This window comes from Xyrauchen texanus, chromosome 11 (genome assembly GCF_025860055.1).
Source record: "Xyrauchen texanus isolate HMW12.3.18 chromosome 11, RBS_HiC_50CHRs, whole genome shotgun sequence".
NCBI classification, from domain to species: Eukaryota; Metazoa; Chordata; class Actinopteri; order Cypriniformes; family Catostomidae; genus Xyrauchen; species Xyrauchen texanus.
The window spans coordinates 3,980,880-4,004,913 of record NC_068286.1 but is presented as its reverse complement, the minus strand read 5'-3'; the positions used below and the strand labels follow the sequence as shown (position 1 = coordinate 4,004,913).

At 38.0% G+C, this 24,034-nt stretch overlaps 1 protein-coding gene and 1 pseudogene across 1 annotated transcript; one reads left to right on the top strand and one right to left on the bottom strand.

Moving 5' to 3' along the window:
- Nucleotides 1–980: 980 nt before the first annotated feature.
- On the bottom strand, nt 981–11,837 carry LOC127651161 (mitochondrial dicarboxylate carrier-like). Its single transcript, XM_052136869.1, has 11 exons — nt 11,383–11,837; nt 7,483–7,602; nt 7,201–7,315; nt 7,081–7,129; nt 6,954–6,995; nt 6,827–6,870; nt 5,509–5,579; nt 5,318–5,410; nt 5,102–5,179; nt 2,735–2,791; nt 981–2,628 (listed from the first exon to the last, which is right to left on the bottom strand). The coding sequence occupies exons 1-11, from the start codon at nt 11,470–11,472 to the stop codon at nt 2,527–2,529; spliced, it is 861 nt and encodes a 286-aa protein (XP_051992829.1). The 5' UTR covers nt 11,473–11,837; the 3' UTR covers nt 981–2,526.
- A 5,293-nt stretch (nt 11,838–17,130) lies between these two features.
- Nucleotides 17,131–24,034, top strand: part of LOC127652035 (GTPase IMAP family member 8-like) — a 14,362-nt pseudogene continuing 7,458 nt past the window's right edge.

The window sequence follows — 24,034 nt, the reverse complement described above, 5'->3', positions numbered from 1 at the left end:
ACGGTAACGACAACAAGGTTGCAAGGGATAAACTTACAGTTTCTTCAGTGGGCTGTCTTGCAGTTTAAAGTGATTTTGGATCGTTCCGCAGAATAAAAACAATTGATAAAAATATCTTTCCAAGAACATAAGAAGATGAAAAAACTCCAGACATTTGTTGAGGAAAATCAGATGGGATCTAGGAGCTGTAGGCCTATACCGTTAAAAATCAAAGATGGCGCTACTGTGGTCGATATCTTATTCCGATTGATTACATTTAGCCCAACAAGAAAATATTGCAACTTCTCTAGTCATATTTTCTCCTCAACGTGTAGGTAACATCTTAATGTTATGAGTATTAATTTATTTTTTAACTAGTCAAATGGGAATACAATTTGTCTTGACATATCTCGCCTTAGAAATAGACGCGCATGCGCTGTTCCAGTAGGGTAGTGGAGCGCGGGAAATGTGTTGACTACCGAAAATAATGTCGACATAAAACAGTTATGCCAGAGACGAGACTGGATTCAGATAAGACATTTTACTTTACTATAATTAACTAAGTTAATATAAAAGAGACAAAAAAAAAAATAAACGAAAAAATATACACACAAATGTTTTATTATAATACAGCAAGCAGGGGCGTAGCAATTATCAAAAGTGAGGGGGACACAACGATTAGTGCAAGATGAACATAAATATATAAAATATATTTTTAAGGTTCTCAATCAATTAAAATGTGTAATTGAATTAATTACGATTTTAACTTTTGCATTTACACATTTGCTGTAAGAAAGACACATTTGCCCTGTGAAAAATTGCGGGGGACAAACTTTGTATTGTTTCTTGTATTCCCATGAAGCCCATGAAGCAAGAATATTCTCTGATGTCATTCTCATTTCATTAAATAATGACTTATCACGTGTGCTTGCAAAAACAAACATGTGAATTGAAAATTTACAAGCTGTAACTCCCAATATAACAAAAATATTTTTCTTGTGTTGGTACTTTTATTTAAATGCATTAAATTTGAGCCTAAATACATAATGCCAAGCTTATGTGACAATGACAGCAGTGAAGTTCAGACCAGTTTCAGCTCTTTTATTCTGCATATTTCCATTTTCTTTTTATAGCGATGAAGGGTGCAGTAAATCTGTTCAACATATTTCCACAGGTCAACACTATCTTGTTTCATACAAGCAGATCACGTCACCCTGTGGTGGTCACCATTAGATCAGACTCCTCATCTCCAGACATAAATAATAATTCAAGTTTTCAGATTGCATTCTTAGTCTAAAACCAGTCAATCAGCCTCTGCTTTAGGTGTGCCCAACCGGAATATACAGTACCAATATGGTATTTACCAACTTAATCTAAAGTCAGCTTTATTTAGAATATTTAGTTAACACAAACACAACTTTAGAAATTAAGTAAGTTGAGTCCAGTTATACAATTATTACAAATTAATTCACTAAATGCCCCTTTCACCATGGCACTGATTCAACTATAAGCACATCTGCTGCAACTACAGTAGCGCTAACATTATTATTACAATCACAGATGAGGCAATAATATAACTTTAATAAAGTTAAAGCATAGCACCAAAAATAATTTGTTGATTCATCAGTCACTGCTCGCTCCACATTTTTAGATTTACATGCAGTTAATTGTTAAGTATTTTATTTTTCTCTATATAATTGCCCTTTTGAATGTGGTCTTGCACCCTCATCCTAAACTGGTGTGTCGATTAAGCCCAACAAGAGATGTGTACACTGTCAAATACAGATTTTTTTAAGTATTACATCATTATAAAAATGCACAATACATACAGATTGAACCAAACTAAATAAAAACTGAAAGAACAAAAATCAATGTTTGAGAAGTTGTGTGTGCGTCAGAACCATTTAAATGAATAGTTCACCCCAAAACAAAAACCCTATAATTTACTCGCCAACACAAAATCAAATATTCTGATGAATCTCTCTGCATGGGAGAAATATTTCCAGTGAATACGACTAAAATTTTGGTCTGCTTCTCACAAGTGCACGTCACGTTTTTGTCATTTTTGGAGCTTAAAAGCAGCATGCACAATGAGCTAACATTTCTTTTTATGATCCATAGAAGAAAGAAAATCATATGTGTTTGGAACAACATGAGTAAATGATTACGGGATTTTCATTATTGGGTGAACTATTGATTAAAAATCGTCACATTACAGTAGAATGATTTCAGAACAGTTTTTTTAATCATCACACGCTCTATAATCTATCCTGAGAACGCCTGTAATCTTAAATCATCTATTCGCAGTTCAGATCCAGTTTAGTAACTCCTGTTGTCCCATCGGTCCGTCCTCATAACCCCAGTGTGCCACATTCGCAGGTGCCCGCTGTGGTGGATGTTCCTGGAGACGTGCCAGCTGTTTTGGATTTGTATTAACCACAAGAGAGAACTTTGTCACCGTGTAAAGTCCAGATTTGTGGTCGTTGTCATGGAACTCAAAAGCAGCTTGAAGAGGACGTCAACAGGAGACGATCAAGAGGTCAAAGTTCAGCTGATCACTCTGATGCCAAAGTATTTCTTCAGCTGCTCCAGGAAGAGAAACGTCAGGATTGTGTGAGGAATCAACCGGATCCCGGCCGGAACTAAACCCTGCGATGTGATTGGACAGCGAGAAAGGTGCATTTTTTTTTCACTGAAGCCCACAGTATTTAATTACAGGATTGGAGAAATGAAACAACTTGTGGTGCGTGAATACCTTGTAAAAGGCCAGTGGTCCAACTTTGGCAGTTTCAGTCAGGCAGTGCATTACACCCTAATATAATGCCAAAAAAGAAAGGCAGCAAATATCACAGCATGAGTGATTTAATATCATGATAATTGTATGTATCATTGTATAGTTATTTCTGCTGGAAATCCAACACACACAAAAATGTAAAACTATTATATTTTGTATAAATCATACAGGGATCCTGTCAATTGAATACTTAAAATAATTGAGTTCATAATTAAATACAAAGGAAAGACATCTAATTAAATTTTTTTTTTATTTTTTTTTTAATGGAACTCGGACACAAATAAATAATAATAAATAAAAATATTACAATTATTCATAATAAATTCCAGTGTCAGAAATTAACTTTTAAATTAAAGGGCAATATTGCCAACTAGATGTAATTTTCATTTATTTACATTTATGGGGCATATTTATAAAAAAATAAATAATAGCATTTAAAACAAATTAAGTATCATCTGTTAATGTCAAATACACCAATTTAATCAATTCATTAATACAAATTCTCAAGATAGAATTTATAGAATAAAATTAAAATCAACTCATATATATAAAACAAGGACTGCAATAGAATATTAAGTACTATATCAGAGGTTTCACTTAAAAAAACTCATTTTTTTGGAATATCGTGGTCATTTTTGGTGGCATTTTTGCCCTGAGCATCACTTGATTTCTGACCCTGGTCAGAAAGGGTTGGGTATTGATACATGATTTCGATTCACAAGCTCTCGATTCGATAACCAGTTCTATATTGCTTCATATGGGTATATTTTGGATACAGTGTCCATTTTGCTAAATATATTAAAAAAAAATGTCTCTCAGCTAATGCTGTTTATTATGTACAATTCAAATTTATATTTAGGATTCCTCTGGTAGGAGGAAATCTATTGTTATTGGTGGTTTTATTATTATTCTTGCCCCCAATATCACAAAAAGTTACCAGTCAAAAATGTTCTAATTTGGCACATTGAAACTACAGGCCAACGAGAACCCCCACACCAAAAATGGCCCACATTCACCATTAGGGGGCGCTACAGGCCACGCACAAATGTCCCATTTTCAAAGTGATGCATTTCCACCCCATTTGTCCAATTTTTCTGAAACTTTTTTCCGCCATGTTGGATTTTCCTGTACAGTGAAAATTGGGAAAAGCAACAAAAATCTTGTTCTCTTGAACCGTAGATCCAATTGACTTGAAATTTTGGTACCCATGTGTAGAATTGATGTCTTTCAATTTTATATTTAGCAAAAATGAATACAAAACAGAATATCTGAAAGGGGTGTGTTTATGTGCCTCAATATATATGTGTCAATAAATCAAATGTCCTTTTGACTGATGGTTTTTCACACCTAACATGCTTCAAGATGACATCACTTTAAAGCACCGGGCAAAATTTCACCTTGATATGTCAAAAGATGTCTGAATTACAGCTGTTTGAACTTGGACCAGATCTGACAATGGCCACTGGTTCTTTTTTTATACCGAAACTGAAAGCAGAAATACTCAGCAATGTGAATGTTGTGCTGGTAAGTGAAGGGTCAGAGGTTCAAATCCAGCCAAAGTCATAATTTTTCGTTTAGGATTCAGACAGAAAGACATGTTTTTTAGGATTCCACCATCAGGAGGGTTTAACCCCAACCCTCTACTGAACAATTTTTAATTTTTTGCCATTTTCAGGAAGAATCCACATTGCTGTTTACAGCTATATTTATTAATAGTTTTTATCATATTGGTCACTTTTTAGCTTTTAAAGATTTTAAATTCAGTGTATTCCATCAATAAATGTCTTGAAATTGCATATATTATATTGCATATATATTTTTTGTAACATGTTTATTGTTAACACTAATAATTTGTACTATTTACAAGTATTTACATTGATATGTAGAACATTAGCTAAATCGGTACTGTCTCTTTAAGACTATTTTCAGTGATTGAATATAAATGAGAGAGAACGAGCATGGTTTCGTTAGTGCATCTGTGCTATGAGTGATTAGAATGAATGTTTATTTCATGCTGTTTTTGATCAACAACTGACTAAAGAACAGGAATGGTATTAAGGGACATTATTCAATGACAAATGGATTGAGTGGATCTCGTCTTTGGACACACAGAACGAGTCAAACTTCTTCACCACTATACTACTCAATCACTGCTGAGTGAAATCTGAAAGTTTACCAGCCAGTGGCTAATCACAGCCATTATTAGTCACACAGAACAGAATTTGGTCACAGAAAATCTATATTTTTATCTAGTCGTACTGGTCAAAGCCCTACAACCGAAAGCAAGATAAAGAGAAGGATTGAGTGATTAAAAGAGAGAGAACTCACTCTGTATTCTCCTTTAGAGTTCATTAATCGTGTCTTTAACACGTCCAGCGGCTGACAGAGGAATGTCGCACACCCTCCCTGTAACAAAGAGAGACAGACATGTCACTGATGGCATAAAACTAACAAGAATCTTTAAAAATGTTTCATCCGATTCTGTCAGATAATCATCAAAACGTTCTTACGACTGACTGGACAATCAGAGGCCTTCATACTCACAGCAATGAAGCTGGACAGGAAGTGGGTGAGTATGTTATCTTTCATGAGTCCTGTGCCCAACACCAGCTGCTTCGCCTGGTCATAACACGCCAACTGGGAGGGAGAGAGAGAGAGAGAGAGAGAGACTTTCAATATCCACATCATCAACAATCCCAGTCTGTGATCATTCCCAGAATGCAATGCTGTCTCACCTGTCCGACAGTGACTAGAGCTCCTCTGCTGGACGCCATAGTGGCTCCTGAGAACAATTTCCTGGTGCCCTCTGAGAGCGAGAGAGAATAAAGACTTGATTATGAACACACATGTTGAGGGATACAGTGACCCCAAAAACTATTTGGACACTTAATGTCAACGTTTATTCTGAAACGACCAGTTTGATCACGTAGGATATGAATTACAGATATCAACAATACATTTTCACTAGTTAAAATTGAAGTTATTCCTCACAGAAATACTTATTTGGCTTGTGATGGTTTCAACATGTTATACAGTATTTTGTTTATATGGAAATTGACTTCAGATATCAAGATATCTTAACACTTGTGCAACAATAAAAAAAAAAAATGTTTGCATCAAATATATATATATATTAATATTATTTTCCATTTTAACCATAACTACCAAATATTCATTCATTTTCAGGGTTTTAACCCTTTAAATGCCAGTTTGTTTATATAAAGCCACTGACGCGCACGCACGCACACACACACACACACACACACACACACACACACACACACACACACACACACACACACTTTATTCAGTTGTCCTGCAGGTCTCTATAATACAGTAAACAGAGAAAAGGGGAAAAGCTTGTATTTGCTCCATAGGCTAAACATGGGGGAAAAATGGCACCATCTGGTGGAAAATATAAAATATTACATTTTGAAGCCAGAGCTCCGGACTGAAAGCATAATGTCATATAATTCATGATTTTATGCTTAAATGTCACTGGGATCAAATATTACAGTTTTAATGGGTTTCAATGGGGACATTTTTGTTCTGAAGGTCCCGAGTGAGACTATTTTGTGTACACAGTGTATTATAGATGTATTATAGGAACTGAGGTTTAAATATCAAAATTCCCCCAAAAAGACACACCTTTGGCTAAATATGTGCCATTGGCATTAACAGCCGAAATGATCTAAAAAAACTAAAATGGATAAAGCAAAAATGCCTCAAAGGTCCCAAAAGGTCACAAGGCTCTATTACTAGTCATAATCCCATTACAGATATCTGACACAAACATTGGCGCTAGTGAAAACCAATTCATTTTTACTTGTTAAAATAATTACCGATAATTAAAAATGATCTTTTGATAATCTTTAATATCAAGACTGGGCACTTCTGCGAGTAATAACGTAATTTTTCCTAATGCAGATAATATAATTACTACGATCAAATGTTGCACTTTCTCGAGTTGTTTTTCTTGAGTTGCTGATTTCTACAATTCATCCTGCACTTGATTAAGTTACTTTCTCAACATAAGCAAATCTTTCATCTCACCTTCCCTCCAAACTCTGAAGAGTCCGTCCAGTGCATGTTTATAGCTGTGAGAGAGAGAGAAACATGATTCAGATAAATCACATTCTCACGATCTGGATGGTAACGATTCTGATGTTTGAACACTCACTTTCTCCGCTGCTCGAGAGGCAGTTTCACATCGTTCTGCATCCTGCAGAGAATTACACAAACACATTTAATCCAGGCAAAGTGAGACACACATCAGCTACAAATGTTTGAGTTGTAACAACACACACCGAACATTAACCATGTCTGCAGGAGTCCCGATGAACCCCCCCGTGAACCCTGCAGAGAAACAGAGAGTGTGAGTTTGTGGTAGATTGTAATTACACTTTGGCCAGTGCATGCGTGTTTACCTCCAAATGCTCCCAGCAACACTTTCTGATAGAAAGGCATCGGCCCCTGACTGCCACTGCCCATCATATCTCTGACGGTTTCATAGATGGCAAAGCGAGTGAGAGAATACGACATCTACAGAGACAAACAGAGAGAGGAGATTGTTTTTGGGATGTTTTGAGATCGTATTTGCACCAGCGGTGTTGTTCAGCATATCCTTTCTGGTATCAAATGAAAGTACAACCAGCAGAATATGAAACCGATCCTCTCATGTGATAACGGATAACAGCTCAGGTTCTCACCTGTCTGCAGAGGGAGGCACTGAGACCACTGTAGAGCGCCAGCACGCCGTCGTTCTTCACCACGTACATCGCCATGCCAACCATCCTCATCTTCACCTCCTGCTGCGTCTGCAGGTGCACCTGTGTATATAAAACTCAGCTGACTAAAGCTGGAACATGCTTCTTATAATAGGGTGACCGTATTATGGTTTTCATCAGAGGAAGCTCTTTGGTGTTTGACGCTGAGCTGAGCTTGCCGGTCACTGAGGGTCCTGATATCCCATTGTAAAACCTATAACAAAAACCCATGGCAATGCCATAGTACTCAAGTAAAGAGAGGTCATATGCACTGATACGGCTCGTGAGAGGTCTACTCGTATCCATTAAACAAACTGTTCTCTGATGGGTAACTGGCTGACCTTACAGATAAAGTGCCGCTCACTTTAGACATCACAACAGCGCTTATGACATCATGTGTGTGCTGTACACAGGGAGTTTATCAGTGGATTTTGTTTTGGTTTTATACAATTATGCCTTTTATCTTCATAGATAAACATAGAGGGCTCTCATACGATTTCAGATGGAGGAGTAAATCTTGCATTATCTCAACTAATGGCTGCTATGCTGCAGTTTGCCACCTGATATTTTCTGTGCCAAACTTGTCTTGTGAAACTTTAGGTAAAATGCAGTTCAAGTTTTCTTCTGTTCTGTCCTTTCTGAAGCTGAGCAGAGGTGAACTCCAGCACAAGGTAAGAAGAAGAAAAAAAAAAAGACCACAAGACAATCAAAGTCCACCAAACTGGACTCAACTGGATCTGCACACAAAAACACTCTGTTCACACACACACACACACACACAGTGTAGAAGCAAATGGCAGACATGTGCTCAATGCATACGTGTGTAACTCACCAAGAATCTGGACAAAAGCATGCATGGACTCACACACACACGCACGCGCGCACACACACACACACGGTCTGTAATCAGAGCCCTGAGATACGTTGCTACTAGAACAAAGTAATTTATTGTCTGCATGTCCTTCAAAACGATTTCAAAACACCCGTTGCGACTGCTGCAAACCCGAGACTGAGAAAAGCAACCTTTTGGATATAGAGGACCCCAAAAGAAGCTGTCAAAAATGATCACAAATAAGACTTATCCTAAACGAGATCTCAAGTTAGGGATCTACCAATATGGCCAACACAGATATCTGGAGTTGAGGGTTATATCATTCAATTTAACATACACTTATTTTACACACCATTTACTCAAAATTCATTAAATAAATGTTTATTATCCATTTATGAGGCTGCAGGACGATTTTCAAACCAATACACTTAAAGTAAAACATACTCTACACATTAAGCCTTTTATCTAATTTGATTACTTTCAGATGACTTCTGACCTAACTTTATTTGATGTCACATGCATTCAAGTTGGATAGTTTTGTACCATTTTGACATACAGTTGGAAGTCAGAAGTTTGCATTAGGTTGAAGTCATTGAAACAGTTTTTTTTTTAACCACTCCACAGATTTCATATTAGCAAACTATAGTCATTTAGGACATCTACTTTGTGCACGACACGAGTAATTTTTCCAACAATTCTTTACAGACAGATTATTTCACTTTTAATTGACTATATCACAATTCCCGTGGGTCAGAAGTTTATATACATTAAGTTAACTGTGCCTTTAAGCAGCTTGAACAATTCCAGAAAACAATGTCAAGCCTTTAGACAATTAGACAATTAGCTGCAGATAGGAGCTGTCCTGAATTGGAGGTGTATCTGTGGATGGATTTTAATAAATACCTTCAAACTCAGAGCCTCAAATGTTCATCTCAACAAACAATAGTACGCAAGTATAAACACCATGTAACCACACAGCATCACACCGCTCAGGAAGGAGACTCATTCTGTCTCTAGAGGTGAACGCATGGTGTGAAAAGTGCAAATCAATCCCAGAACAACAGCAAAGGACCTTGTGAAGATGCTGGAGGAAACAGGTAGACGAGTATCTAGATCCACAGCAAAACGAGTCCTATATCCACATAACCTGAAGGGCTGCTCAGCAAGGAAGAAGCCACTGCTCCAAAACTACCATAAAAAGCCAGAATACAGTTTGCAAGTGCACATGGGGACAATGATCTTACTTTTTGGGGAAATGTCCTTTGGTCTGAACAGTTTGGCCATAATGACCATCGTTATGTTTGGAGGAAAAATGGTGAGGTCGCAAGCCAAAGAACAGCATCCCAAACGTAAAGCATGGCGGTGCAGCATCATATTTTGGGGGTGCTTTGCTGCAGGAGGGACTGGTGCACTTCACAAAATAGATGACATCATGAGGAAGGAAAATGATGTGGATATATTGAAGCAACATCTCAAAACATCTGCCAGGAAGTTAAAGTTCGGTCGCAAATGGGTCTTCCAAATGGACAATGACCCCAAGCATACCTCCAAAGTTGTGGCAAAATGGCTTAAGCACAACAAACTCAAGGTATTGGAGTGGCATCACAAAGCCCTGACCTCAATCTGATGTGTGAGCAAGGAGGCCTACAAACCGGACTCAGTTACACCAGTTCTGCCTGGAGGAATGGGCCAAACTTCCAGCAACTTATTGTGAGAAGCTTGTGGAAGGAAAGTTAAACAATTTAAAGACAATGCTGCCAAATACAAAGTGTATGTGAACTTCTGACCCACTGGGAATGTGATGAAAGAAATAAAAGCTGAAATAAATAATTCTCTCTACTATTATTCTGACATTTCACATTCTTAAAATAAAGTAGTGATCCGAACTGACCTAAGACTGGGAATGTTTTCTATAAATGTCAGGAATTGAGTTTGTATGTAAACTTCTGACTTCAACTGTAAAAATAAAATGTATATGATTATTAAATACATAATCATGAAAAGTAACTAATTTGACTAAAATTATTTTCAAAAGTAATTTAATCTAACTACAAGCACTTGACATTTAATCTGTTTCTACCCAGCACTGTCTGTTGGGTGGATCTGAAACCCAATTAGACTCGCTGCAAACCGCAATTATTTAAACAAACATCATGTGTGCCGCCTGATTCTCCTTCCCAGATCAAATGAGGACGTGGATCCGTCTATACTGTAGATGCCAATGTTTACGATGTGTTTAGATATGCTGTACATATGGACATGGAGTTGATATAATGTATGATTCAAAAGACCTGAAGTTAACCTTAAGCTTGGGTATATATATATATATACACACACACATCGTTATATTTATATTGTTATATTGACGGTATAAAGTGTTAACCAGTTGAGATTTTGCTATGGGTACCCAGATAGCACACGAACATCACATATGTCTGGAAGATGTTTTTTTTTTTAGGTTGTTTGCTAATCTGCAATACGTCTGTAATACGTTTCCTCTCGGACATCAATAAGACCTTCAGCAGATGTTTTTGAGACGTTTATGATTTAGTGTTTGTAAATCTGATCTTTTTAAGACGTTTAGCAGACGTTTATTATATTGTGATGATTTCCAGATGAAAAGATCTTAAAGAGACATCTATGAGATGGGGGTATTTTTATTTTATTTTATTTTGATTTACTTTTTTTTATTGACTTTGACTTTGAAAGAGAGAGGGATCAAACGAGGTGAAGTGCTTTTTATTTATAAACTATTTAATTCACTAATTCACGTATCCAAACATATGCATTACCACATGGTTCCTAATAAGCACGAGGACAAGTCCCATTATAACTAAATTAAATATATTCATTTTGAGATGGAACAGTATGATTTATTAACATCATAAACACTCATACTTTCATGTATCTTGATAGCATGTTTAAAATCTTACAAAAAAAAGTTGCTTTAAGAAAGACATATCGACTGTCATTGAATGAGCCAGCTGATGTCAACGCGACGCACGTCTCACCTTGACCAGGTCCAGCGGGTGCGTGCAGCAGGCGGCTCCGCATGACGCGATCCCTCCGAAATACCAGCGCGACATCCGTTGCTCCGTCATCTCTCCGGTTACCGTTAATATCCCTCGCTCTCTGGCAGTACCGACGCGTCCTGTTCACTGCGGATTGACGTGCGTGTGGATGATCACGTGAAACTTCAGCCCCGTCCGAGATTAGGGAGTTCGCGTGCGTTATTCCGATGTGCATGAGACATCTCAAGTGCGTTGCATACGTGACCTGAGCGCGAGGACAAACACGCGTTGCAAAGTTCACGAGCAGCCAATTGCTCGCGCGGGATAAGGAACGGCCTCCCGTGCTCCGGATCCACCTCCTGCCGACACACGCGAGCTTTATAATACACGCCGCTATAGAAAAACATTCATGCGTGTGTTCAGTGTTTTTGTACTAGCATCATTGCGAATCATAGCTGTTAAGTCTTAAAGAGACAGTAACCGCTGAGCTAATGGGAGAGTGCGCTAAATTAGTGCACTGTCGCTTTAAGACGACTCTCTTCCTCCTAAAATGTATCTTTTACAGGATACATTGTATCAACTACAATAGAGCAGCACTGCTGTTGTTTAATGTGAACTAGGTGAATCACACAAAACAGCACTGTCATCATGATTCAGTTGACACGTTTTGACACAGATTGTGCAATTTGTTTGTGCTCCTCAATTTGACCATTTCCTCGTAGTTCACATGAGTTGAATGGTTTCATATTACAATTTCAGAGCTGTAACGCGCGGCACTCTGCCAAACAGACTAAAATTAGTATGAAATCTTAAAGGGATAGTTCACCCAAAAATGAAAATTCTCTTATCATTTACGCCCCCTTGTGTCATCTCAAAGTGTGACTTTCTTCCTTCCGCAGAACACAAACTGGGACTTTTAGAAGAATACTTCAGCTCTGTTGGTCCATACAATGCAAGTGAATGGTGTCCAGAACTTTGAAGCTCCAAAAAGCACATTAGGGCAGCATAAAAGTGATCCAAATCACTCCAGTCTCCAGGCACTATCATGATTTCAAGCCTGATTACACGTCCTATTGCGGCGTGTATGCTCAGAGCGCTAGATGGCGCTAGGAAGTGTAATCAAGCTTGAAACCATGATTGTCAATAAGACTGCTGTCAAGATTTATGGTGAAAGAGGAGTCACATTTTGGTCTGTTCTCACATAAAACTGATTGGATCGCTTCAGAAGACATGGATTAATCCCCTGGAGTCTTATGGATTACTTTTATGCTGCCTTTATGTGCTTTTTTGGAGCTATATCTTCAGAAGTTATATAATAGGTGTGGGTGAAAAACAGATCAAAATTTCAGTCCTTTTTTACTCTAAATTTCCACTTTCACTTTCACATATCAAAGTAACCTGTGGTGCCTGTTTAGTTTCACTTTCATATCTGAAAGTGAACTTTAAAGTGGAGATTTAGAGTTACAAAAGGACTTAAATTTGTATCTGTTTCTCTCCCACACCTATGATATTGTTTCTGAAGACATGGATTTAAACACTGGAGTCGTATGGATTTATGGATGTGATATTTGGAGCTTTAAAGTTCTGGTCACCATTCACTTGTATTGTATGGACCCACAGAGCTGAGATATTCTTATAAAAATCTTAAAATGTGTTCTGGTGAAGAAAGAAAGTCACACACATCTGGGATGGCATGAGGGTGATTAAATGATGAGATCATTTTCATTTTTGGTTGAACTATCCCTCAAATACTCTGATAGTGAATTCTGGGAGATCAATTCAAAAGTTGAGGTTACAAGAGAACAAAACGTGACTCTTTCAAGCTTTTATTCTATTGAAGATACACACCTTTCTCTTCCTGCATGGCTCCTGATCTTTATCCAGCTGTGCTAACAATCACTTATATAATATAGTTACTGTGTATTACCAAGCTAAAAGTGTAATTTAACAACATTTCAGTAAGAGATCAGTGCAGCTGGAAAGTGCTGTTAGTGGTCTCCTTATCAGAACCTTTGCCTTTTATGTGCTGCAGTCGTCAACAAAACTACTTTGAAGATATCTATAGTATCTATAGCCTCATAGGCTAGTCAATAATTGATAATTACTCTTAATGTTTAACAGATGGGCTCTTACACTATTTTGTGCTAGGATTCCAGTTAGATTACTGTTGCTCTATTTTTATAATAATGCAAATGAATGTATTATATTTTATATTATGTCAAATACATTTTGGTTCTTGTGTTGTGACCCAGAATTTGAAGGCATTGGCTGACTCTGCCATCTTGTGGCCATTTGCAGTACTACAGCTATTGCTGCTGACATTATCATCAGGGAGACCCTAACCATACCCCAACCCCAACCATGGGTGGAAGTTGCGCCCCCTTTTTGGAGTCCTCCCAAACCCCTGCTGGTGTAATCCCACCCCTTATGGAGTTACCACACCCCATTCTGGAGTAACTCCCTCTTTTGGTGTTCACGCCCCTGTTGCAGATCTCCGGGCTGCAGCTATACATATTTTGGAGGTCTCATCTTATCAGTTATTGTCTTTCCTAAGGTCTAACCAGCGAATACAGTTTGATGTATCAGGGACCATCAGACTTACTTTTGGTGTAGAGTCCCTGAGATCACACATACGGATTAAATGTACTTTGTGTCACTTTGGATAAAAGTGACACATATAGATGACATTTAAATTGACATGTAATCTCTCCAAAATCTTTTCCTAATGTACCCATGCGGACTGTTTCCATGGACTGGTTGTAAAGGAGATTTGTGGAACAGAACTGCATATTCGCCACTTCCGCCAGCATTATGACATCATGGGATTCTAATACCTATTTTTACCATCTGTGTTGTGTGTGTCATACTGAGACCATTTTCACAATTTATTCAGGATGAAGTCCTTAAAGTCCCCCAAGCTCCTTTACACAATCTCTTTCTCTGGTTTTCTCTCTGTGGTTGTGGATGGAGGGTTCACTTTCCCCCCTCTTCCAAAAATAAACATGGCTGGGACTCCAGGAGAGGCGGAGCCTAGAAATAACTCAACACCGCCCACCAACATCAGCACAGTCACACCCCATCCCAGATAGAGGGCAGGTCCTAGCTCACCTTTAGATTCAGAAAATTCTGTATGGCTCAGTCCAGATAGCAGCTTATAAAACTCAATGAAAGTAATAAAAATCAATAATTTCAATCCATTGATATATAAACAAGATCAAAGTTAGGATAAAAGTCAAGATAAGAGACTGCTGTAATCATTAAAGTGCATGAGTTTATAAATTAATCAGTAAATCAAGTCAATAAATAAGGTGCACTAAAAGAATACTTGTAGCAGCTTGTGATTTCCAGTGAGGGAAGTGCTCCAACTGTCTAGACACAATGATCCTGTATAGGGATAGTGGAGAATACAGCCCTTGGAAAGTAACTGTTCCTCAGTCTGTTTGTACGGGACTGTATTGTGCTGTATCGCCTGCCGGATGGTAGACAGTCAAACATGGAGTGTCCAGGTTGAGTTACATTGCTGGCAATGCTTCTAGCTTTCCTTTGCAGCCGACTGATATAGACTTCACCAGATTCGGCTGATGTTGTGGCTGATCGGTGTATAATAAGAGCCTGAACAAGGAGTTGTATAGCATGCTCAGATAGGAACAGTCTGATCTTCCTAATGTTGTACGGAGCAAATCTGCATTATTGGCCGTTCTTTCGATGTGGTCCGTGAAGTTCAACTGATCGGCAAACACAACCCCAAGATTTCTGTCTGTCCTCAATGGTGTAATCGTTGACGAGAATCTCGCTCTCTGGAACAACGAGAAGCACCGTCTTTGCTAGGTTGAATTGGAGGTGATGTTTTGTGCCTGAATGATAGATCCCACTGATGCCATGTATATGGAGAAAAGGAGAGGTCCAAACACTGAACCCTGAGGTACCCCGGTAGATAGTTAGTGTAACTTAGACTCCGCTCCCCTCTAAGACACCATGAAGGACCATGTTTTCTGCGATGCCTATTGCTGTGAGTGTTGAAAGAAGGATCTGGTTGTTGACAGTGTTGAGAGCAGCAGACAGATCCAACAGAATGAGAACAGACAATTTGGATCCTGCTCTCACCAGCATCAGAGCTTCAGCAATGGAAAGCAAGGCAGTCTATTTTAGTGTCCACTTTTGTAGCCAGACTGGGCTGAAGGGCTTTCCACACTGCACTTAACTCTGTGTGTGGAGCGGAGGAGGGCGGGGCCCAATCAGCCTGATTGGGGTATGCGAGGGATAAAAGCGGCCGGTGAGGAAAGTTCGAGAGAAAGAGAGAATTACAGGCAGCTGCTCTGTCTGTTTATGTGTTTTTGGTTCAGTTATTATTAAACTATTATTTATATTGCAAAGTCGATCTCGCCTCCTCCTTTCCCTTATACTCCTTTATACTGTTGCTGAAATCGAGAACGGCCACCGTCCGTGAGGCGAATGGGGATTGGACACCCCGACCGCTTTGAGCGAAGGAGCCGCTGCCAGGGCGGAGGAGTGCCCTGCTGTCGCCCAGAAAGTGGAGGGGTCGGGAAGACCGCCGTCCGCGAGGGGAGGAGAAAAGCGACTCCCCGAGCTCCTGGAGTGGTAAGGAAGCTGCCGGGGGCGGAGGAGTGTCCCCATGGATCACAGAGAACGCCGAGGGGTGATCTGTCCGCTTGGGGTCAGTCTGACTACGGTCCGCCGACGGCGCATTCTGCCTGAGAGAGTGGAGGAGTGTTCGGGGACAACACGATGGCGCATCAGAGAACCGGTGAGTGAGTTTTTGTTTTCCTCTCTCTGTCTCCTCGCTCTCTCTCTCTCTCTGTCGCTCCATGTTGGCATTTCTCTCGGCTATTTTGTTTTTGTTGTTCTTTTTACCCTCCTGTTTCCTCCTAGGTCGCCGGGAGGAGTTTAGAGCGGAGGAGGTCGGGGCCGGGCTGGAACAACGCACGCCTGGTCCCCAATCAGCCTGATGGGTGTGTGCGAGGGATAAAGGTGGCCGGTGACGACAGTTCGAGTGAGAGAGAGAATTACAGGCAGCTGTTCTGTGTGTTTATGTGTTTTTGGTTCAGTTTATTATTAAACTGTTATTTATATTTCAAAGTCGGTTCTTGCCTCCTCCTTTCCCTTATACTCCTTTACACTGGGTTATAATTGTTTTTAAGTTTTCATTTTAGTTTCATTTCATTTTAGGATTTTCACTAATTAACTTGCCCTCAAAGCTCTGATGAACTCCACACTTTCTGTCAGCATCACTGAAACGGTTAAACAGGTTAACCTAATCACTGGTGTTAACTTTACCAAAAATACATGGTCTGTATTTTTTGCTCATCATGTGAAATAGGGATGTATGAAGTCAGTGCAATTCTGTAAACACCTCACAAGTCTGGGCATGACACAATTTGGAAATTTCAGAGGGAAATTCCAACCCCCCACAAACAAGTTATAACTTATATCCTATTTGGCATTCTTAACTCCCTGTTACATACCCGTTTGTCATTTTATAGGATGCTCTTCTTGCATAATCAGATGCACTTGTAATTTTCAGGTGCATTGAAATACCTTCATTGGCTTGTCCAGAGGTGTATAAGTAAAAGCTTCTGTATAGTGTTCAGTGTACTGCTCAGATATGCCATCATTCCCCAGAAACATCTTACCTTTGAATGTCCCGATTGGCCAATCAGAGTCGAGGATTTCTTATCTTGCCCCTTCACATACATTTAAGAAAAACAAACTCGGTAAAAGAACGAAGAAGTGCAAGTTGCACAACAACAGTTGGCTTCGTTTTCCAACGGTTTTTAGAAGGAAAACTAAAAGCTAAAGTTAACTGACAGTGTCTACCTGGGTTCAGTTCTGAGTGTTGTTCAGGTAACGCTCAGGTAAAAATGGAGACTGTGAGCTTGTTTTATGAAATGGGAACACTATTTCCAGGTGAGCTAAAATGATTTGACGCTTATTGTGAATATTGAATGCAAATATACTCTTTTAAGAGGGTTTATTTGATTACACATGATTTATCAGCACTTATCACCTCATTCTGTAAAATATCACATGCTAATAGAGTACTGTACTGGTGCTATAACATAGACTAACTAAGATGTATGATATGACCCCATTAATATATACAGCTTTATTTAGCACATATGGTTTACACAAGCTTATGTCTGTCCTCTTATTTTGACATTTTGTCATGTAAGATCTCAGAATTGTGATGTTGGGGAAGACTGGAGCTGGAAAGAGTGCCACGGGAAACACCATCCTGGGAAAAACTGTGTTTAAAGAAGATTTATCTTCTGAATCTGTGACTAAAGAATGCCAAAAACATGAGGAGATGGTAGACAGTAGAACCATCACAGTGATTGATACTCCAGGGCAGTTTGATACATCATTCAGTAATGAGGAACTGAAGGATGAAATACAGAAGTGTGTAGAAATGTCTGTTCCTGGTCCTCATGTGTTCCTGCTGGTGACCAGACTAGATGTGAGATTCACAGAAGAAGAGAAGAACACAGTGAAATGGATTCAGAACAACTTTTCACAAGAGGCGATGAATTATGCCGTGGTTCTGTTCACTCGAGGTGATCAGTTAAAAACATCAATTGAGGAGTTTCTGAATAAAAACGATCAGTTGAAAGAGCTTGTGCATCAGTGTAAAGGCGGATATCATGTTTTTAATAACACAGAAGAAAATCCAGCACAGGTGACTGAACTGATAGAGAAGATCGACAGAATGGTGAAGCAGAATGGAGAAGACCATTACACAAATGAGATGTACCAGGAAGCGCAGAGAAAGATTAAAGAAGAAGAGGAGAGGATAAGAGAAGAAGAAATGAGAAATATGTTGGCAATTCAGAAACGCTTGAAGGAAGATGATCAGGAAAAGCGGAACAAGAAGATTAAAAATGTGCTCTTAAGTGTGGGGACAGGAGCTGGAGCAACAGCAGTCGTTGCTGGAGGTGCAGTCCTGGTCACTACAGCTTCAGTGATTCTACCTGCAGCTGCAGTCGCAGCAGGAGCTGCTGTTGCGATAGCAAGTGGTGCAGCACTTATCGCCGAGAAAGTCAAAGATCGCAAGTGGAAATGGAGCAAAGACAGCAAGTATGAAAAATTACTGTAAAAGAGCCACCAAAGATATTCAGAGCAAAACACATTACAATGTTGAGATTTATCACATAAGTTACAAGTATACTTAAACGTTTGTAAAAATGGTGAGAGGATCTGCAGGATATATATATGATAGAAACATTTTGATTGCTATGACAGCTATAATCAAGTACTTAATTTTCAGTTTATTAAAAATTGTATTCTTGTATTGTCTTTAGCATGTTATGATCAATATCTATTTCCTGTTCATTTAGCTCTAGTTAATCCAGCATTTTACTATAAGCAACATTATAAATACTCAATGAAAAAAAAAAAAACGGGATATCGCAGGTGGTCTGATTTACTAAATCATAATATTTGTGATCTATGCAGCAAAATTGTGTTTCTCTTCTAAACTTGTTTTCTTTGCGTTTTTTAACGCAATCCTCTAAAACGTTAGCTAATCAGCATAACCTGATAACATAAATCAGTCATGTGAAATTCTTATTAATTTATGTGAAACACATAGGGAAATATTTAAAATCAAATTGAGGCTACTTTATTAAAAATAACTTTTTTCATTACGTTTAAATTATATGAACACTAATTAGCTAAACCTAGAGGAAATATAAAAATATGTAACCAATTTGGAACGGATTAATTTTTTCCCTGCACATTTAAAAATGTACAATGCTTCTATTCAATGATTTTACATTTTCAGATGTGTACATTGGTTTTAGATTAATAAAATAAGTTACATCAAAAGCCTTATGGTATTGTGAATTATTATTGTTCATACAAAAATGTGTTATGCAAATTTAAAGTGGAACAATATTAATAAATAAAATAGTTGAAACCATTTTAATAGTGACTTGATTGAGGTTTTAATGTAACACCAGTCTTTCTGACATCACTTTAAAAACTTTTCCAAAGCAGCCCTGGAACATTCAGGGGTACAGTATCTTGCTAAAGAAGAAAACATAATAATAATAAAAAAAAGCTAATTCTTGTGTGTCACTGCGAAAAAGCTTTTCTCAAAGCACTCAAAAAGACACAGTGGATGATCTTCACTTTAGAATACTGTTGCAAATGATCAATAACTTATTTAGAAGGATGTAGTAACACTTCTGTCATTACTAGGGGTTTATCATGATTTTCACTTTAGAATATTGTTCCAAATGGTCAATAACTCCTTTAGAAGAATGTAGTAACATTCAGTCATTACTAGGGGTTTATCATGATCTTCACTTTAGAATACTGTTCCAAATGGTCAATAACTCATTTAGAAGTATGTATTAACACATTTGTCATTACTAGGGGGTTACCATGATCTTCACTTTAGAATACTGTTCCAATTGGTCAGTAACGTCTTTCGAAGGATGTAGTAACACTTCTGTCATTACTAGGGGTTTATCATGATCTTCACTTTAGAATACAGTTCCAATTGGTCAATAACACCTTTACAAGTATGTAGTAACACTTTTGTCATTACTAGGGGGTGACCATGATCTTCACTTTAGAATACTGTTCCAATTGGTCAATAACTCCTTTACAAGTATGTAGTAACACTTTTGTCATTACTAGGGGGTGACCATGATCTTCACTTTAGAATACTGTTCCAAATGGTCAATAACTCCTTTACAAGTATGTAGTAACACTTTTGTCATTACTAGGGGGTTACCATGATCTTCACTTTAGAATACTGTTCCAAATGGTAAATAACTCCTTTACAAGTATGTAGTAACACTTTTGTCATTACTAGGGGGTTACCATGATCTTTACTTTAGAATACTGTTCCAATTGGTCAATAACGTCTTTAGAAGGATGTAGTAACACTTCTGTCATTACTAGGGGTTTCTCATGATCTTCACTTTAGAATACTGTTCCAAATGGTCAATAACTCCTTTAGAAGTATGTAGTAACACTTCAGTCATTACTGGGGGGGTTACCATGATCTTCACTTTAGAATACTGTTCCAATTGGTCAATAACTCCTTTACAAGTATGTAGTAACACTTCAGTCATTACTAGGGGTTTATCATGATCTTCACTTTAGAATACTGTTCCAAATGGTCAATAACTCCTTTACAAGTATGTAGTAACACTTCAGTCATTACTAGGGGTTTATCATGATCTTCACTTTAGAATACTGTTCCAAATGGTCAATAACTCCTTTACAAGTATGTAGTAACACTTCAGTCATTACTAGGGGTTTATCATGATCTTCACTTTAGAATACTGTTCCAAATGGTCAATAACTCCTTTACAAGTATGTATTAACACTTTTGTCATTACTGGGGGTTACCATGATCTTCACTTTAGAATACTGTTCTAATTGGTCAATAACTTCTGTAGTAACAGTTATGTCATTACTAGGGGGTTACCACAATCTTCACTTTAGAATAATGTTCTAATTGGTCAATGAATTCTTTAGAAGGATGTAGTAACACTTCTGTCATTACTAGGGGTTTATCATGATCTTCACTTTAGAATACTGTTCCAATTGGTCAATAACGTCTTTAGAAGGATGTAGTAACACTTCTGTCATTACTAGGGTGTTACCATGATCTTCACTTTAGAATACTGTTCTAAATGGTCAATAACTCCTTTACAAGTATGTAGTAACACTTCAGTCATTACTAGGGGTTTATCATGATCTTCACTTTAGAATACTGTTCTAAATGGTCAATAACTCCTTTACAAGTATGTAGTAACACTTCAGTCATTACTAGGGGTTTATCATGATCTTCACTTTAGAATACTGTTTCAAATGGTCAATAACTCCTTTACAAGTATGTAATAACACTTTTGTCATTACTAGGGGGTTACCATGATCTTTACTTTAGAATACTGTTCCAATTGGTCAATAACATCTTTAGAAGGATGTAGTAACACTTCTGTCATTACTAGGGGTTTCTCATGATCTTCACTTTAGAATACTGTTCCAATTGGTCAATAACGTCTTTAGAAGGATGTAGTAACACTTCTGTCATTACTAGGGTGTTACAATGATCTTCACTTTAGAATACTGTTCTAAATGGTCAATAACTCCTTTACAAGTATGTAGTAACACTTCTGTCATTACTAGGGGGTTACCCTGATTTTGAAAGTAGTTATTAATAGAAACTATAACCCCAAGACACAGAAATAGCATTCTCAATTGTAATGGTTAAAAGAGATTAACCAAAATAACCATATATTTCTGTGAGGTAAGTTGGCTAGTAATGATATTCTAACCGGCAATGTAGTAATTTGGAGGGGTTATTACTTTAAGTTCATTCAAGACATCATAAAGATGTCCAAAATGAAATCACTGACTGTTTAAAAGGCATTTGTGGTAACATTGGCTGATTAGTCCTTTTGGTCCAATATAGACATTTTTTATCTTCAGTGGTGGGATGCTGAAAGAACCTCTTGAACTTGCGTTAAGAAGGCCATTTATTTAAAATGACCCCTTAGCAGTGTCGGGGAAGCTGTTTGAAACTGTAGTTTGACAATGCACAAGCTACTCATAATTTTAAGTAGTTAGGCTACAGTCAAGCTACTCTTTTGAAAAGTAGTTTGCTACACTACAAGTTACTAGCTATATTAGAGCTACTTAATGAGGCAATGATACTATCAAACCAATAATATTGATAACAATATTTAAACTAATTAAATTTATTAATGAATGTATTAATTAAATAAATGTAATGTGTTTCATTAAATATATTAAATGTATTTAAAACTGTTAATGAATAGTAACATAAATACAGTTAATAATGGACATAAAATAAAATACAACAGTATAAAATAAAAACAAAGAAGTATCAGACACCATTAAAAAATCCTTTTTATTTTATATTTCTCACTTTTCAGTCCTGCTGTGGCCAGCCTACTACCCTAAAGATCACATTTTTATGACAAACTCTCCTTGGGCTGGCATTGTTTGTTCTTGTCACATAATATTTAGTGTGGATAATATGTGAAGAAAGATTCAGGGCTTGTTTTCCCCCTCACCTGGGTTCATGACTTTTTTTGCCATTAACATGGAAGTGCAGCTTTTCAGGTCACATACAGAGGGCACTCTACAAATATTTGATTGCTTTATTCAGATCCAAAAAAAGTGGACGGATGATCATCCTAGATTGTTGCATAATAATACATGCCATCAATTATTTATTTTACCAATAATTTGATTGTATGTCTCGTAAAGGTAAACAAACTGTGGTTGCTCGCTTTACAAAAACCCTCAGACAATCTCTTCTTATCCAAGTGAGCTGTAATAAGCCCTCAGTAGATGACGGTAATTCACTATTTCTGTTTGTGATCTGCCATTACAAAAGAAGAAGACGACGCTGCCTGATTCTGATCAGCAGACAGAAATATGCTTCAGATCGTTGGACATTTTGGCTTCTACACAATAAGGAAGGCTATTAGTTATAATCTGACCAACATGATGTAGCATTTGGTCACGCTAAGACACAATTGACATGCAAAGGTTTGAGACTCATATTAAACTGTTACATTTCAATCTGTCCCTTGAGGCAGTAACATGGAGACACAAGATAAAGGATCTTCAGACTCATATCAGTCACTAGATCTCGTGCTGGCTGCTGGAGCTTTGAGCGCCGTTGGAATTCCAGTCCTTTTAATCTGGGTCAGTTTTAGGACAAACTGGTCTTAGACTAGTATTGATTGGGCTTCAGTGTGTGGGGGTAATCAGAGGCAGTTTTGTTGTGATAGCATTAGCGGCTCTTGGTCCTTGGGCAGCACTTGTAGCTGTGAGGTTGGTGGAGGTAGACGGTGTTGCTGCGGGGGTTGTAGCAACAACAGCTGGAGCGACTGTAGCAGCGGTTCTGTCAGCAGTTGTAGTGGCTGAAACAGCTCGGCGAGTCAGAGCAAGAGTTGACACTGCAGTACAAGTCTTGGATACTCTGATCACACAGACAGCTGGAGCATTCTGTCTGAAATAGGAATATCACCGGAGACGCTGCTGGTAGGGATTGTGACAGCTGCACTGCTCAAAACTGCGGTCACCGCAGGCCCTTGGAGTTTCCTTGCAGGAGCTGGTTTAGCGTTCTGCATGAATGCTACAGAGCGAAGAAACAGAGGAGCTGGAGGAGCAAACAGAGGAATGGAGGATGACAACTCTGGAGTGGATGATGAGGGTGAATACAAGAAGGGACTCATTTGGAGTGAACCATTCAGAGATCACCTCCAAATAATATTATTCATGCAACATGTGTCAGTTCTATATGTTTTGGGGTCTGTTTAATACAATTTGGTATAAAACAGGTTTAGAAATTAAAGTGCTCAAGGAAGAAATTGTCAAAAATGGCAATTTTATTTATTTATTTATATACTATTCTAACACTATGTATACAGAGACACAACATTCAATGTATTGTATGGATGAAACAGTATATATTTTGGGGGAAACTATATTGCCTCATTATGGAAATGTTAATTTCTGACATACCAATGAAACCTGTTATGGAGCTTAGCAGCCAAAGCTTTGCATTATAAGGTGATACTATTAATTTTATAATATCTAATATGACTTTGTAGGTCTCCTGTATGCTGTAATGGAATAA

What these genes read in the sequence shown, in the direction of transcription:
- LOC127651161 (XM_052136869.1), bottom strand. Translation starts at nt 11,472, where the DNA reads ATGACGGAGCAACGGATGTCGCGCTGGTATTTCGGAGGGATCGCGTCA. An exon ending in GTGCCTCCCTCTGCAGACAG is followed by an intron (nt 7,316 to 7,482) that starts GTGAGAACCTGA and finishes TTGTCTCTGTAG; the next exon opens with ATGTCGTATTCTCTCACTCG. An exon ending in ACTCTAAAGGAGAATACAGA is followed by an intron (nt 2,792 to 5,101) that starts GTGAGTTCTCTC and finishes GCATTATATTAG; the next exon opens with GGTGTAATGCACTGCCTGAC.